Below are 16,566 nucleotides of genomic sequence, written 5' to 3'. Positions count from 1 at the left end.
AAACCGAATTTCTAGTGTTTTCTTGGTTTGTCATAGACGAACTTTATCACAATGAGACAATGATATTATGTATACCCCAATAGATCGTTGATAATCAGAGTCCGAAAAATCAAATCTGAAAAAGATAGTTTTACTAAGAAATGTGTGTGTATCACTTATAAGTGAATGAATCCAATTAGCAGAACGTAGAACGCTTGCAAATCTTCTCTTACGAAATAAAATGACACTGGAAGTTGCAATGATGTGCGCAAGGATTATTTGGAAATACTCATATCAATAAATAATCCTATAGCATAAAATACTCTTATTTCTAGTACTACGCTTTCGAACTATCTTCCCCTCACTACATGATGAAGCAATAAAAAGCACATATATTGCATCATACATACTCACACTTTATTAATCACGCATATATCTAATTTTTAATAAAGATAAAGATTTTAATAAAGTGGAGAGAAAATAAATTAAAGGGGGTGTCGATCTTACCCCTATAGGGTGTCGGTTTTACCCGCAGTGCCTACAAAAAGTCACTTTGTTTTCCAAGTTTTACAACCAATAATTTTTAATGAAATTAATTTTTCGAAGCGCTGAAAAAATTAAGTCTTGTTAAGAATTTTCTGAAGAAGAATTGTGCATTAAAATTATAATTTTATTGGTTTTGTGGCAACTTAGAAAAAGTGTTAAGCTTAAGGTGTCGGTTTTAACCATAATTCCCCTACTTGTCTAATAAATACCCTAAACCTTTATTTTTTAAATTTGTTGTGAAATGAAAAGTATAACAGACAGAGCTTACATGTATTAAGCGACATTTCTAAAATGTGTCATTCTACAGCTCCACTGTAGGTAGTATGGCTTAATCTAGAATGATTAATTTTTTTTTCGATTTTGATAAAATTAGAACCACCCTCACACCCCTGTTTTAACAGAACGGAGGGGCTCACAAACTACGCAAACTACCACAGACATCGTAAGACTAAGTAGTTTAGTTTTAGTAAGAATTGCCTTCTTTATATCATGAGCTGTTCTTTGAGTAAAACATTTTTTATGATAAAAATATGCATGAATATACAAGCAAACCATTCTTGTTGTTACTTGATGCTACACGGGTCTAGTGTAAAAAAGAGGTAGTCTGATTACACGTATGTTTGAACGACTACACCTGTGTAGTGTATTGTCAAAACGAAAATGCCATTAATCATGTTTTCATTGCCAGCATGCATCATTCTTTGAGAAATTCTGACCTTTAAACCTAACACTTCTCATTTAACAATTTTTATGCTTAGAGATTTGTAGTATTGAGCTCTTAAATTCTGGTGGTCCCTAGATTCTGATAACAACACGGCGCGTGCTTAAGGTGACGGATTGAAGCGAAGGGATATCATGATCTCCGGCCGATTGAATTAGCTTTGCTGTCAATATTCAACTAGATCAAGGCCAGTATGCAGTATCTTATGGTTGTTGGTTAATTGCATATAATCTAAATTAAATATCATTCAATTTGCACAATGTATTTAATTTAAGTAAATTAGGGAATTATTGGAACCATATCGATTCAAATGTTCAATATCTGCCTAGTTATATGACAAAACCATCGTCCAAGCGCATCAAACCGTCAAATAAGTAAATATCTTCCCAAATATAAGCAACTTTGATTACGTCCCTTACCTAGACTGATTGGATTGACAGTATTGCAAATATCTTAGTGTATCAGTTTGAACAAACCATAATGATATACAAACGCTCGAAGATTCCGCAATAATACAAACTCGGTCTTAAGTACGATCACTCACGTATTAATACGCCCACGATCTCGTAGTTATATGAACGTGATTATGTCTACGAGTTTATGAAAGTGGTTCCTTGTGCTAACATACAAACTCGCGTGGTCATTATACTCGTCCGGGAGGTCTCCCTCGTAAATATGAAACTTATATATACTACATAACAAGTTTCAGGGCGCCATAGTTGGAAACGCCGCTTAGATTGTAAAGCTTACTTTCTTCCTTCATCTGAAGCGTACATTGAAAATAAACTGGCTTCTCGGTAATACAAACGAATTCGCTCATGCGAAGTTACACACACGTTAGCATACGTGACATTAAAACGCCAACGCGATTAAACACGTTAACATAGAAACGCTCGTGTCCTTCGCGATAAGACATCAGATCACGCATACGATCATGTCATTGCGATCATCTGCGCACACCTACGCTCGTCATCTCGCATACATAGAAACATTTAGGATCAAGTGAATATGTTAGGATTTACGAATTTATAAACGCCGCCTCAAGTGCGATTATACCAGTGCCCTTATCCATGCGAGCCTGAATCAGTCACGTCTGGAAGTTCCTACCACCCTAGGTCCATGCCTTCAGTTCAAACATCCGAGCAGTACACTCAAAATGTAACATCAGACTCGCGGCCCGCGCTAATATTCAAGAATTCATACTCACAACGACATACAAATGCCCACGCGATAAAACACGTTAAAATGCATTCGTTCGAATTCTATGCGTTTATTTTTACACCTAATCTAAGCAAAAAAACAACAAATAACACTCATATACACTAAACGGTACATTCCATGACCGGGAAGTCTGGTGATATGGCAGAACTCACTCTCTTCTAACATCTGAACCATTCAAAGTTAAAAATTAGATTCGCGGGCTGCGCGATCATTCAAGAACACACGCGCACATGCAAATGCCTACACGGTTATAATTAGTAGTTTAATAGCATATACGCGACAAACACGTTAATATACAAACGCTCGAGCCCTTCGCGATCATCCACACACCTGCACCCGCGATCTCATAAACAGAATAATACCTCAGTGATCAAGTGAAAAAATGTTCTTAATTGTCTTTTTGACGCACACTTTCCAGCTTGTATCGATCCGGAGGTGAATAATGTCTCCTTCCATACTATTCTGGAAGCGACACGCGGTCATGAGATATCTGCATGTCTCGGCTGGGATGAACGCAATGCTTAGTAACCGTATTCTTTACTCTTCATTGACACAGGCAGGGATAATGAAATTGAGTATTTGCGGCTCTCCTCAGAGTTGCGTTCTGTCACCTTTGCAATGGAACCTGGTTGCCGACGGCTTGTTGGGGAAACCCAATGAGCTTGGATTTCCGGACCGGAGCTCGTCTCTTGCAATTCTTTGATTCTGTGCCTCAGTGCAGATCAAGTCAAACACGTTGGAGTTATATTGGATTCCAAACTGAATTGGTCTGCTCACATTGAGTTCGGAGTCCAGAAAGCATGCATGGTCTTCGGGCAGTGGAAACGAACTTTTGGAAAGACCTGGGGTCTCAAACCCAAATACTGTTATACGGGTTCCCTGTGTTGTGGCAAAAGGGAGAGGTGATGACTGTCCAGTCAAAGCCAAACCATTTACAAGAAATAGCGCTCATGTCGTTGACTGGTGCTTTCACCTCAACTCCGACTACTGCCCTTGAGGCTTTTCTGAATATCAAACCATTACACGTACACCTCAAACAAGAAGCACTGTCATGTTCATACAGACGGCAGGTTATCGGGCTTTGGAACTCTAACCATCTTTCTACCAGTCATACACGACTGTGGTCACAAATGGTTACATGGGGTGAAGATATTCTTGCTCCCAGTGCAACTCCTGCCAATCCTAAAGTGTTTATTGATCAATACCGGCGCTGGCCGGGCCCGAGCGTAGATCGCGGAAGAAATGGTTAGTCCGATACTTGCTTTTGCTAGAGGCCGTATATACTACTGCGCACTCCACAAGTATCACGGGGGAAGGATATTTGTTAGTAAGTATAGAAGTTGAATTCTACTTCTTCTTTACCGACGCCAGAGAGGTGACTCCACTATCTGGACTAGATATCGATTCATCAACTCATGGACGGGGGACCAACGGCTATACTTCCCTTCCGAAGGAAGACGTGACCACAGATATTTTCACCTCGGAAGAATCTCAACGATCTCGGCTGGAATTGAACCAAGGCTAACTGGAATGAGTGGCGGTCATGTTACCACTCAACCACCGACGCCGTCCCAAAGCAGTATTGCAGTGATTATATCACATAAACTTGGGATACGATTAATTTCTTTTTAGTTAAGCTACATTGTGATCAATTTTAATACTTAACTTGGCGACCTTTATTATCCATTGCCATGGTCAAATAATGTGCAATGTGGGTTTAGTGTTCAATTCTCTCTGGAGACACCCTTCTTTTATTGCTATTAGATCCATACTAACACTCATTAACACAAATTGCTTATTCTCTCATATTCACTCACAATCTCTAATTCTAAACGTATAAACGTGGCCTTCGAGATAAAACAAACCTGGTCACAAATGCGAACGCCCGCGATCTCGCCAACATTCAAAAACCCCGGTAATTAAGTGAACGTTTGCACCTACAAATTTACTGACCGCGTTAGTAAAGCATTAACCCACCGCTCGCGCAATCATGAATCGTTCACGTCCTGAAGTCTCTACCCTTCATCCTAGCAGCCCAACATCATGCCATCAGTTGGACCAATAGAAATAAAAACTAGACAAGACGTCCACGCGAACATGCAAATGGTCACACGCTTACAAAAATAATGTGTCCACGCGAAGCTACATACACACTAGTACACGCGACAAAAACGTCAACATATAAACGCTCGAGTCCTTCGCGATCATTCACGCACAACCACAACCACGATCTCGCAAACAGGATCACACCTCGGTGACTAAGTGAACAATTTAGCATTTATAAATTCACAAACGCAGTCTTAAGAGTGAACCTCGAAATGCCCGTGTTCGCACGATTATGAATTGATTTCGTCCGAAAACCCATATTCTCGGTCCTAGTACCATAAGCCCAATACCTTCAGGAAGGCCAATCAAAAAGATGAAACTACACGTTCCATGGTGACATAAAAATCGAATTTATACACACGAAGTCACGCACACGCGACAAACAAACATACAAATGCTTGAGCCGTTCGCGATCATCCACGTAACTTGCACAAGGCTCTCGCAGAGATTATAACATCCCGGTGATAATATTAACCTCTCAGCACTTATAAACATTCAAACGCGGTTTTTAGCGTGATTCCAGAAGTCTAGGTCCTTGCCTTCAATTGAATCATTTGAAAAGAAAGCTCCGATATCCACTGGACAACACGTTTTATTGCGACATGACCGATAGTGATATGGGGTAACTTACTCCCTGTCAGAATGTGATCCGTACACCGAAAACTAAATATCAGAATGACGGTCCGCGTGGCCATCCAAAAACACACGCGAATATGTGAATGGCCACATGGCGTTACGAAATCGAATTTGTCAACGCTAAGTGGCGAGCACACGCGACTAACACGTCAATATACGAAGGCTAAGGCTCTTCGCGGTCATCTACGCACACTCAGCTGACCATTATATATCAGAATATATTGACTCAAATGGCACGTTCCCCGTATGTAGTCGGAAAGGAGAAGGAGCAGGGAGGAAGTAGAATTGGAAGGGTGGGAAAAATGACAACACAAATATAAAAAAAACAAACAGCAGGTATGTTAAATTCACAAGTAGTTTAACTCGCCTGCGAGTAAGCCTGAAGCTCTTTACCACATTGGATAAGAAACTCTGAGTTTTAGTCGTCCAAACATGCTTTCGTCTATATAAGGACGGCCGAAAACTCGAAATCGCAATTGCGCTACCGCTGGACAATTGCATATCAGATGATATAAGGTTCCGTAGTCGGATTCACAAAGATCACATGAAAAAGACTCAGCGCGCTGAATAGTTGCCAGGTGATAATTGAGTTTACAGTGGCCGGGTAAAGCCCTGGTCAGCATGCCGCAGTGGAGCTTCGAAAAATGTAGGAGATTTTTCGAAATCACTGGACACGGTTGTTCTAGAAACGCCTTTGTTGGTTGGCGACACGTTTGTAGATGTCTCCAATAATTGCGGTGCTCGGACGAAGCCCAGGACCGTATTTTTTCCCTTATCCAACTTGTCAAAATTGGCAGCGCAGGTTCAGGACCAACGAAGTCAATCGCTGAACCTGCCCTAACGAATTCGTCAGCCCTTTCATTTCCAGTAATACCGCAATGTCCGGGCACCCAAACAAGGTAGATAGTGTTGACAATGCTTAGTTCTTCGATTTGGGTTCAGCACGTGATTTGTCTGATCTAGAGACCTTGATTGCAGCCTGACTATCGGAGCAGAAGTTAATAACTCTGCCGGACAAACTCAGTTGAAGGGCCGATTGTACCCCGCACATAATCGCAAAGATTTCTGCTTGTAATACAGTACAGTATCTACCTAGTGAGTGAGATTGTTCCAATCTCATTTCACGACAGTATACACCAGCACCAGCACGTCCCTCCATCAGATAACCGTCAGTGTAACAGACCACTTGCGTTTGTTGTTGTCAACAAATCCTCTCGAGAGGGAATCTTCACATGGAATGTCCTGTAAGGAAAACTACATGCCAGTGCAATATCGCTGGGAGCAAGAATATCTTCACTACTCTACGCTGATGATCTAATTTTTTTTTTCGTTCAATTGCCTCAGGACTCCGGAAGACGAAATAAATAAATAAATTTAAAAATGGCGTCAAAATGTAACTTCCAAAAATATTTGCTGTATTTGTAGTATTTGCTGCGAGCTTTTCCAATTAACGTTGTTTTTACACTGATTTTCAACTTAACGTGGTTTTTTTAACATGGTACGTATGAGTCAGTTGTTGTAAAGCTACATGACGACATGATACGAAATTGAGCTGTCAAAAATCACTCCAAAGTGGTACGTATGTTAAGGTGATTCACCAATTGAGATAAGATAGATAGTAGCTGCTGTAAATAACTGTACAGGAATTTGTGTTGAGGCCACATCTCATCAGAATCCGACACTAATCTAGCGACAGGACTAAGCTAGCGCCGGATTGATGCTAGCTCAAAAAAAGTGGAGGCACAATTTGTATTCCTGAGCATACCTCTAGTCTAGCCTGATGTCCCACAAGAATATAAAATCATTTTAACACTCCCACCACCATGCCCCAAAAAAAGTCGGTACGGTATTTTCAAATCGCTATATCTCAGTAGTCGCTTGAACAATTTGGACAATTTTAGTATCGCTGGATTTTTTGGACTCTTTAGATTACTTTGAAATAGTTTGAATTTAAATTTGACCATAATTGATCTTTATACGACAAAAAAAGTCGGAGCAAGTACTACAAAAAATTGGAAATTTCCAATATTTGTGAAGAACTTAAAATCTAGCGCGATGACCTACGCATATTATTATGTTAAATTCTTTGGATTGATGTAGGCAACCAATTTCTAGCAGATTGTTCATTAATTTCAAACTATCAACAATGTTCCAAAAACTTGTCTATTTCGTAAATGAAAATATTTTAGCATCATAAAATGCGATATTCATTGTAAAAATTTCAAGTTACAATGGAAAATAAATAAATGTTCTGTAAAATACGTGATTTTATGAAGATATTGTAGTTCATTGAATTAAAACCTAAGAACAATGTTTTCGAAACTTGTCTTCTTAATACATGAGAATATTTTAGCATCATAAAATGCGATATCCATTGTGAAAATTTCGAGTTACAATTGAAAATAAACAAATGTTCTGTAAAATACGTGATTTTGTGAAGATATTGTAGTTCATTGAATTAAAATCTATAAACAATGTTTCAAAAACTTGTCTATTTCGTAAATGAAAATATTTTAGCATCATAAAATGCGATATTCATTGTAAAAATTTCAAGTTACAATGGAAAATAAACAAATGTTCTGTAAAATATGTGATTTTGTGAAGATATTGTAGTTCATTGAATTAAAAACTATAAACAATGTTCCAAAAACTTGTCTATTTCGTAAAAGCAAATATTTTGGCATCATAAAATGCGATATTCATTGTAAAAATTTCGAGTTACAATGGAAAATAAACAAATGTTCTGTAAAATACGTGATTTTGTGAAGATATTGTAGGTCATTGAATTAAAAACTATAAACAATATTCTTGAAACTTGTCTATTTCGTAAATGAAAATATTTTAGCATCATAAAATGCGATATTCATTGTAAAAATTTCAAGTTACAATGGAAAATAAAGAAATGTTCTGTAAAATACGTGATTTTGTGAAGATATTGTAGTTCATTGAATTAAAAACTATAAACAATGTTCTTGAAACTTGTCTACTGAATACATGAGAATATTTTAGCATTATAAAATGCGATATTCATTGTGAAAATTTCAAGTTACAATGGAAAATAAAGAAATGTTCTGTAAAATATGTGATTTTGTGAAGATATTTTAGTTCGTTGAATTAAAAACTATAAACAATATTCTTGAAACTTGTCTATTTCGTAAATTCGAATATTTTAGCATCATAAACTGCGATATTCATTGTGAAAAGTTCAAGTTATAATTGAAAATAAAGAAATGCTCTGTAAATACGTGATTTTGTGAAGATATTGTTGTTCATCGAATTTAAAACTATAAACAATGTTCCAAAAACTTGTCTATTTCGTAAATGCAAATATTTTAGCATCATAAAATGCGATATTCATCGTAAAAATTTCAAGTTACAATGGAAAATAAAGAAATGTTCCGTAAAATACGTGATTTTGTGAAGATATTGTAGTTCAGTGATTTTGACATTTGATCTACGTAATTTCCCCGCTAGATACCAAGGCCCGGGTTTTTATTATCGTCTGATGTCTAATTTTTAGTTCATTACCCATCGTACTTCGTTGGGTGACAGAGCTAATGAAGACTGTCGATTTCTGGTCCCTTGCCCAGTGAAGGTATGACGGGAGCGAACCCGTCCGTTCGAATTAAACTAATAATTCAATTTTTGGTCTTTTGACTAGCGGGAATCTAGCGGGAAAATTAAATAGATCAAATGTGTTGGGGTGATCAGCTGCCGTTGTCTGTTGATTCTCGCTTTGCAGGCAGGGTGCGATCATCGTCGCCAGTCGGATAACCATATGTTCTTTCTTACCCAGGGATAGCATAAGGGTTAGTGCATTGGGCCGGAGTCTCAAAGGTTGCGTGTTCGAATCTCGCCTCTGGGGGGAATTTTTTCACATGATTGCTTAGCTTCACTTCATTCATTACCGATCGTTTTTCCCTGTTGGATATCACTAGTCCCATTTTAAGCTGATGAGAACTAATGAAATCGAAGCATTTGGTTTGGCTTAGCAGACCAATGCAAAATTCACAATGCTGTATTTCTTAATTTTGGTAGAAACTATTTTTTCCTCCACTAAAGAGAACATTGTTTAAAATTGATGTACGTGAAGAGCACAAAACCTATAGCTAAATTAGCTATGAAATTTGCGCTTCGATTTCGTCTCATCAGAATCCGACACTAACTTAGTGACAGGATTAAGTTAGCACCGGATTGTGGCTCCGATTTTTTGGACCTAGCGTCAATCCGGCGATAGCTTAGTCCTGTCACTAAGTTAGTGTCGGATTCTGATGAGACGAAGTCGAAATGCAAATTCAATAACTAATTTAGTTATAGGTTTTGTGCTCTCCACGCTAAAAGATCATTTCAATCAATTCTTTCTTTAATGGAGAAAAAATATTTTTTACTTTAATTGTGGAACTGTACAGGACTCATCTGTTGAATTATTTGTGAACAAAATTATGAGTTGATCCCAGCTAGCCAAATGACACCAACAGTAGTAGTGTTATCGCTCTATCTCTATCTCGAATTCCGTTGAAGTCTGTGGAACTTCGGATTTTCCATTTAAACAACAGCAACAACAAGAACAACATCAAATGCAATAACAACAAGAAGAAGAAAAGCGTGTCGTCGCCGGGTCGTTGTTGCGAGATAGAGAGAGAGAGAGAAGGAGAATGTGAGCGACTGCCGCCGAGAGGTCAGGTGGGTGCCAAACAGAAATCATGAATGAATCACATGCCGTGCGCACTTCATCCAGCCGTTCAATTTGACAGCGGCCTGTTCGTTCGTGCATACAAAGTTGGTTTTTATTGCATTTTCTATGGTGAAAAATAGCTGTTATTATTAGCGCCTGCTTATCAACTTTGGAGCATCCATAAATAACAACTGCGCTGCCGCGCCGAAATGGAATAACGCCACCAGAACCGATAAAGCAGCATATTCGCTGTTGCTGTATGTGTGGGGTGTTTTTTTTCTCTATATCTCTCTCTCCCTCTCTCGCTATTCCCAACGCCTTTGCTCGCTATCTCCGATTTCCGTTTGTCGTTCGTCGTTGGTCTGCGGTTTGTTGTTTTTTTTATTCCCTTCGTTTGCTTGATTATCACCACGCTTGCTTTGTTTGGTGTGTTCTGGTGGCGTCGCAAAACACACGGTGCAGAATGCAATCCGCGTAGGTATGCAGCTTACGTTAATATAAAGCTCAAGCGTGAGTGGTGAGAGGCGTGTGGGGTGGAACGTTTTACTTACCATAAGCAACAGCGAGGACGACGATACGAGTGGAAAATAACATTTCACCCTGTCACACCACCCCGAACGTCGTGACAGGCGTGTTTAGGAGAAAGAGGCGCCACCGAGTCATAAAACTGTAACTGATAGCGGAATTTGTTGAGCAAATTTACTCCACCACGCTTCCAGGAAGAGTGATTTATGGTGTATCTACAATGGCCAATGACGAGGATGGAAATTGAATCCTATAGCTGCGCTAGAACTAGTACAGGATTTTACCGCAAAAATATACCATTTTTATGATTCATGTTGTATTTCGGCCCGACCATTCCCTTTACGTTCTATTCATTCGGAATAATGGCCATGGGTTGGAATTATGTATTTTTATGTAAATCAGGCAAATCAAACGAAAAACAACTAACCCATCTTTTTTCCTTTCATTCTTTTGCAGAAATCTGTGGCAGCGTGGACGTCCGCAACTCGCCCACCAATCTGGACCGGCTGAAGGATTGCGTCGTGGTCGAGGGTTTCGTGCACATCCTCCTGATCGACAAGTACACGGAGGCAAGCTTCGAGAACTATTCCTTCCCGCTGCTGACGGAAATCACCGAGTATCTGCTTCTGTTTCGGGTCAACGGGCTGAAAACGCTGCGCAAGCTGTTCCCCAATCTGGCCGTGATCCGGGGCAGTTCGCTGGTCAGTGACTACGCCATCGTGATCTACGAGCTGATGCACATCGAGGTAGGTTTTGAGCGTGTACTTTTAATTTTAGGCATATCGAAACGGTGCTATTTTCACACCTGCTGAATAATGCAGCAATAGCAGACAGACTGCGGAAGTCGTCAAACACAGTCTTGACTGGCGGTGCGCTGCTGTTGACACGCTAGGAAGCTAGGCTACTGGGCGTGATTAAATTTACAGATTTGTTGAGTTGAAGCATTTCCCTCTATCCGTGTCGGAACAAATGATCTGGTAGCCGATGGGCGGGGATGGTGAGACATGCTCCACTAAATTCGAACTAATTGGAAAATAAAAGAGCTGTTGAATAATTGAATAGAACAATAAACGCTGCGCCGCAAGTCCGAAGCTAATGTTTCATGAATGGATTCTAAGGTTCGGATGGTGAAGTCATCTCTTTGGCGTCGCACGGTGCGACAGGACGCTATTTTTGAAGAAAAAAACTTCTAGCGCCTTGGTTATGTATTGCAGAGCTTAATTAATTATTGAATTTGTGTTTCGATTTTGTCTCATCAGAATCTGACACTAGCTTAGCGACAGGAGTATGCTAGCTCCCAAAAAAATGGAGACACAATTTGTGCTCCTAAGCAAACCCCTAGTCAAGCGTGATGTCTCGCAAGAAAAGAATGTTATGTTAAGCTGATGAGAAATAATAGAATCGAAACATTTGGTTTGGCTTAGCAAACCAGTGCAAGATGCACTATACTATATTTCTCCTTAATGGAGGACAGTTTTGGAAAATGCTATGTTTTTCCCCTTAATGAGACAATTGTTTAAAACCAGTTTTGTGCGTGACGACCACAAAACATAAAACTTATGGAATTTGCGTTTCGACTTCGTCTCATCAGCATCCGGCACTAACATAGTGACAGGACTAAGCTAGCGCTGGATTGACGCTAGCTCCAATAAATCAAAACGGCGACACAATTTGTGTTCCTGAGCAAATCTGGAACTGTCAATAGAATACGTTGGATCCCCATGTTAAGGAGGGACCGTAGAATTATTGCATATATGCTGAAAAAAGCATGCGACCTCTGACGCTAAAAAAGATACAGTTTAGAATTGGAATGTAATACAAAAGCTTTGCTTTTACTAATCGTTTTTTAGGAACAAATGATTAAAAATAATGTATTTTTCCTTCAAACTTAATTTTGGTTTGCTGAAATGTTGATTAAAAAGCTAATTATTTCTTTCCTTCTTTTTTTCATGAGCTATTCTTTATCGGCAATTGTACCAATTGGCAGCTCTCAACCTTTTTTGTACCGCGGACTCCTCCAAAGACGCTCTGAAAATAATATTTTGTGCGCGAAAAAAAACGTATGAAATCTCAATAACGGTTCTTTGTTGTAGTGTTCCTTTTTGCTCGTAGGTAGGTTTTTTGTTAGAGGTTTCAAGAGGCGTTTTCTGCACTCGTTCAATTTCAGAAATGGCATCAAGCTGCCTACTAATGGTCAACAAATAAACGTTTTTACCAATCGAAAGTAAAAATATTGAAAAGATTCTTTGCTAGGTGAGATCTGTTTGGAATTGCTTCCAAACATGAACATTGAGGCGATCCGAAACTATAAATATAGGCGGTACAACCTATTTCGAAACCAGAACGCCACACTTGACCGCCCAGAAAAAAAAACTAATTGAAAACTCCATCGGCTCACCCCTGAGTAGATTCCTAGCCCCACCAATAGTCTCTGCTACAAATATGAACCAAATCGAACAAGTCTAGCTACCGGACCAAACTGTTAGAAGTGTGTATGGAATTTTTTTTCCATAATTTACTTAGAGAAAGCGAACTAATTTGCAGTTCCACCACTAGGTGGCTCTTTGTGCATCAGTTTTTCACTGTACGTGAAAAAAAGAAAGATAATTTAATTGTCTACAGCTTTGTCGAAGATTTCAAATCAGTCCAACTTCTTTAGGGCAAGTTATTAAACTTTTTTTGAAGTGACGTCGGAGTCAATTTTGCAAGGTGTCAAACAGCACTTAGTGATGAATCAGTAGTCAATTCCCACGAACTTCTATTTTTTTTTCGCAAAATAGTGGTTGGATTAAGTATGGAAGAATTTAGCACATGATACAAGTCTTCTTTTGTCTACAAAATTTTAGTTCCATATTTCACCGTATAGAGGGCCCCAATACTAACCTTTAAAGGAGGCGCGATAGAATATGGACATGTTTACAAGACTTACTGGGAACCTCTTGTTCTACAACTTCGCAAAATACATCTAATTTCTATCTCTCTCCGTTGAAGAGTTAGCGCTAGCGCCATCTATGCGATGAAATGTTGCATTAGAATTTTATACTTAAAAGATCACTCATATCATATACTCAAATCCTTACAAAAAACTATCCGGTCATTATTTCGAAAAAATAAAATTCGTGGAAAACGTGTACCGCAAGGAGATTTTATTCTCAGGTGATTCGATGCTCAAAAATGCCGATCAGCCATGTTGGTTTTAGAAACGACAGCTAACAACATTGTTTACTAGTTTTCTCCATATGTTTGCTTGGATTTCAGTTGGTAAACAAAGTTGTTCGCTGTCATTTTTCTTCCCCGCAGCCTGTTGAACGCTTACCTCACTCCTCACCTACTTACTGCCAAAGACGAATCACCTTAGAACTCTAAGCACCTTGGTCTACCGATTAACCACCGAGTGTTGTTTGGCCCCTTGTAAAACTGACTCCGAAATCGTTTCATTAAGGCCATCGTCTAAAATGGGTGCGCGCGGGTGGTTTTGTGGAAATACTGATGGAAAATTTGAAGAAAATCTTAAAACCAAAAACATAGCGATCTGCCGTATAAATTTGGCTATCATTTGGTGAAAAAATATTTGGAAAATTCTAAAGATTTTCCGAGAGTTATGCCCTGGAGTGAAGAAAAAATCATTTTCCCGGTTTTCTTTAGCAATTATCTAAAAAATCAAAGCGGTGACATATACTTTTTCATATATAAAAGTTCATTATGTACTATAAGGAGTACATTCCGCTACATTTTTGAGAAAAATTTCCACATTTTCCACGAAAATTTTCCATTTTAGCTATAATATAGGTAATACGTTTTCTCGCGATCTGAAAGTTCCGAATAAAATAAAAATTGTATCAAAACGTAGGGTATAATTTTTACAGATGGAAAATATGTTGTTTTGGGGAAATTGTTTACGATTTTCTCATGAAAACTCAAGATTTCCAATCAGTTTCAAAAATCCATTCGATTCTGGGCGTGGAGCTGAAATTGAAAACTAGAAGTTTTCCATTCAAGCTCTTGGATACAAGATTTTGTCTCATTGGTTGCAGCGCTTCAGGCTCTATAAATATTGGGCATGAAATGTTATGTCATGCATGTGGAATTTTTGAAAGTTTTTTTTTATTATTCATTTATACATAATTACATATCACGTTTCCGTAGTATATTCATCAGAAACTGCACTTTGGTAGATTTCCGTATATAAAATTCCGTAATAGAACTTCGAAAGTAAATTTTGTATTTGTAAATATGAGTTTTCTGGACTATCAAACATTTTTGCGAGACAATAACAATGTTCATTTTTGTCTTTTGGTAAAATATAATTGCCAATAGAAACAAGACGTGTTTTGACAAAAAAAAAACTTGTACAGCTACACTTTTTCACAATTTTCGTATTTCCCATATAACAAGTTCATGTGAACCGTGACGGCGAGGACATATATTATTGGTATAATTTGACTAAGCTCAGTATGAATCTAGTTCATACTGAGCTTAGTCAAATTATACCATTTGAATGAGTATTCGGATGATAGAGTTTCCATTGATTCATAAAAAATATACCACTAAATAATTGAACTGTATATGTTTGCATGTAGGAATGGCGCCTCATATATATGCATATATACATTATGTGCATCGTTCTTTTATGTGCTTATAAATTGAGGCCATTATGATGTAAATGAGAATCCAAATCTATCAACAATAATTGGAACTCTAAATCTAGCTTCCGGTTGCCATAAACAGGTCATATCTGATTACGTCAACATTTCTTAGAGCTTGCATAGTCGTCAGAGGAGGCCAATATGACCAAGATATCACTAATGTCGAGCTACGAAAGAATAACTTTGATACTACCCAAGTAACAAATTAAGTTTTATAGCACACTACAAGTTCAATCGCTCTTAGACTTCAAGAGTGTCATAAAACCTCCATTGTTACTAGGGTAGTCACTTGTATCAATAGATCGTCTCCAAATAACCGAGTCAATGGATGATCGTCGAAAGCTCTTCGGGACAGGAAGACTCCTTGAATATTCTCCAAGCTTGGTTGGGGGCACCGTCCAAGGTCATAACGTCCGGGACATTATGATGCACATTCAATTTCGGATCTTTTCTCGCAGTCGATTTGGATATTATGACGCATAAGAACTGCGTCATAATGTCCCTGGTCATATCGTCCCAAAATAATGTGTGTCATAACGTTCGGAACATTGTGACGTACGAGGGTGCGTCGTAAAATCCGAAAATAGATGTACGTCATAAAGTCCGCAATCATTCTAGTATCACAACGTCCTAAATCCGTACTGCGTCATAAAATCTAAGATTATATGACTCACATGATATTGGGATGTTATGACGCAGAAACACTGCATCGAAAAGTCGAATATTCTATGACGCACTGATTGTTTCGGACATTATGACGTCCAAATATATTGAAAAGTACATCAAATTACTTTGATTTACAGGTCTAGATCACTGGTGGCCTATAAATGATTCTTTGGATATATTGCCCACTATCGATAATTAAAGTTAAAGTCACATCGGTTCTTCGGTGCTGAATAGACCAATTTGCACTATCCTTTTATTATGTTTCTTCTTTTTCAAAATTTTAGCACTCGAATATTCATTTGTGTTCTTGAATGTAGTTGTCATGTACAATAAAAATGTAATATCTCGACAAACATATGATTTGGTCTCAAAAGCCAACTGTCTAAATACACTTTTATGAACAATTCAGGACGAACCGTTAAGCGCCCTGTACAGCCGTTGATAGCAAACAAAAGAGAACAGTTTTCTTTTCCGTTAACTGCTATGCACCGTGCTTGGGTAATAACGGTTTCTTGAGAATTTTTCCTCAAAGCTAATTTTGACATTTTGCTTTGGAGCCCTAATCATATGTTTGTCGAGATATATGCACTTGAAAATTTATAATGAATGTAACCAACCATAAAATCCTAGTGTTCATGATTGAGAAGGTACTAGGTGGATTAAAACAGCTTTTTAGTTTCGCGGAAAGACTGACCATAAAGTTTGGTGGACAGTGTTCTCCGTGGCAGATAGTAAAGATCGAGGCATCAAAAACGATGTTGATTTCAAGGTAGAAATTGATTGAGTACAGTATGAGTTTGTCGGAGAGTTCTAATATCATGGATAACACTAGTGCAGTGGTTCGG

The 16,566-nt window shown here is 38.4% G+C and overlaps 1 protein-coding gene across 9 annotated transcripts in view; it reads left to right on the top strand.

Moving 5' to 3' along the window:
- LOC131690922 (insulin-like receptor) overlaps positions 1-16,566 on the top strand; it is a 426,227-nt gene that overhangs the window by 247,387 nt on the left and 162,274 nt on the right. For all 9 annotated transcript variants that reach the window (XM_058977002.1, XM_058977006.1, XM_058977005.1 and 6 more), the window contains one exon: positions 10,866-11,155. In XM_058977002.1, coding sequence (XP_058832985.1) covers positions 10,866-11,155 — 290 coding nt within the window. The remainder of the gene's footprint in view (positions 1-10,865; positions 11,156-16,566) is intronic.

Source organism: Topomyia yanbarensis, chromosome 3 (genome assembly GCF_030247195.1).
Source record: "Topomyia yanbarensis strain Yona2022 chromosome 3, ASM3024719v1, whole genome shotgun sequence".
In the NCBI taxonomy this organism is placed as follows: domain Eukaryota; kingdom Metazoa; phylum Arthropoda; class Insecta; order Diptera; family Culicidae; genus Topomyia; species Topomyia yanbarensis.
The sequence above is the reverse complement of the archived record's forward strand: the minus strand, read 5'-3'. Positions and strand labels throughout refer to the sequence as shown.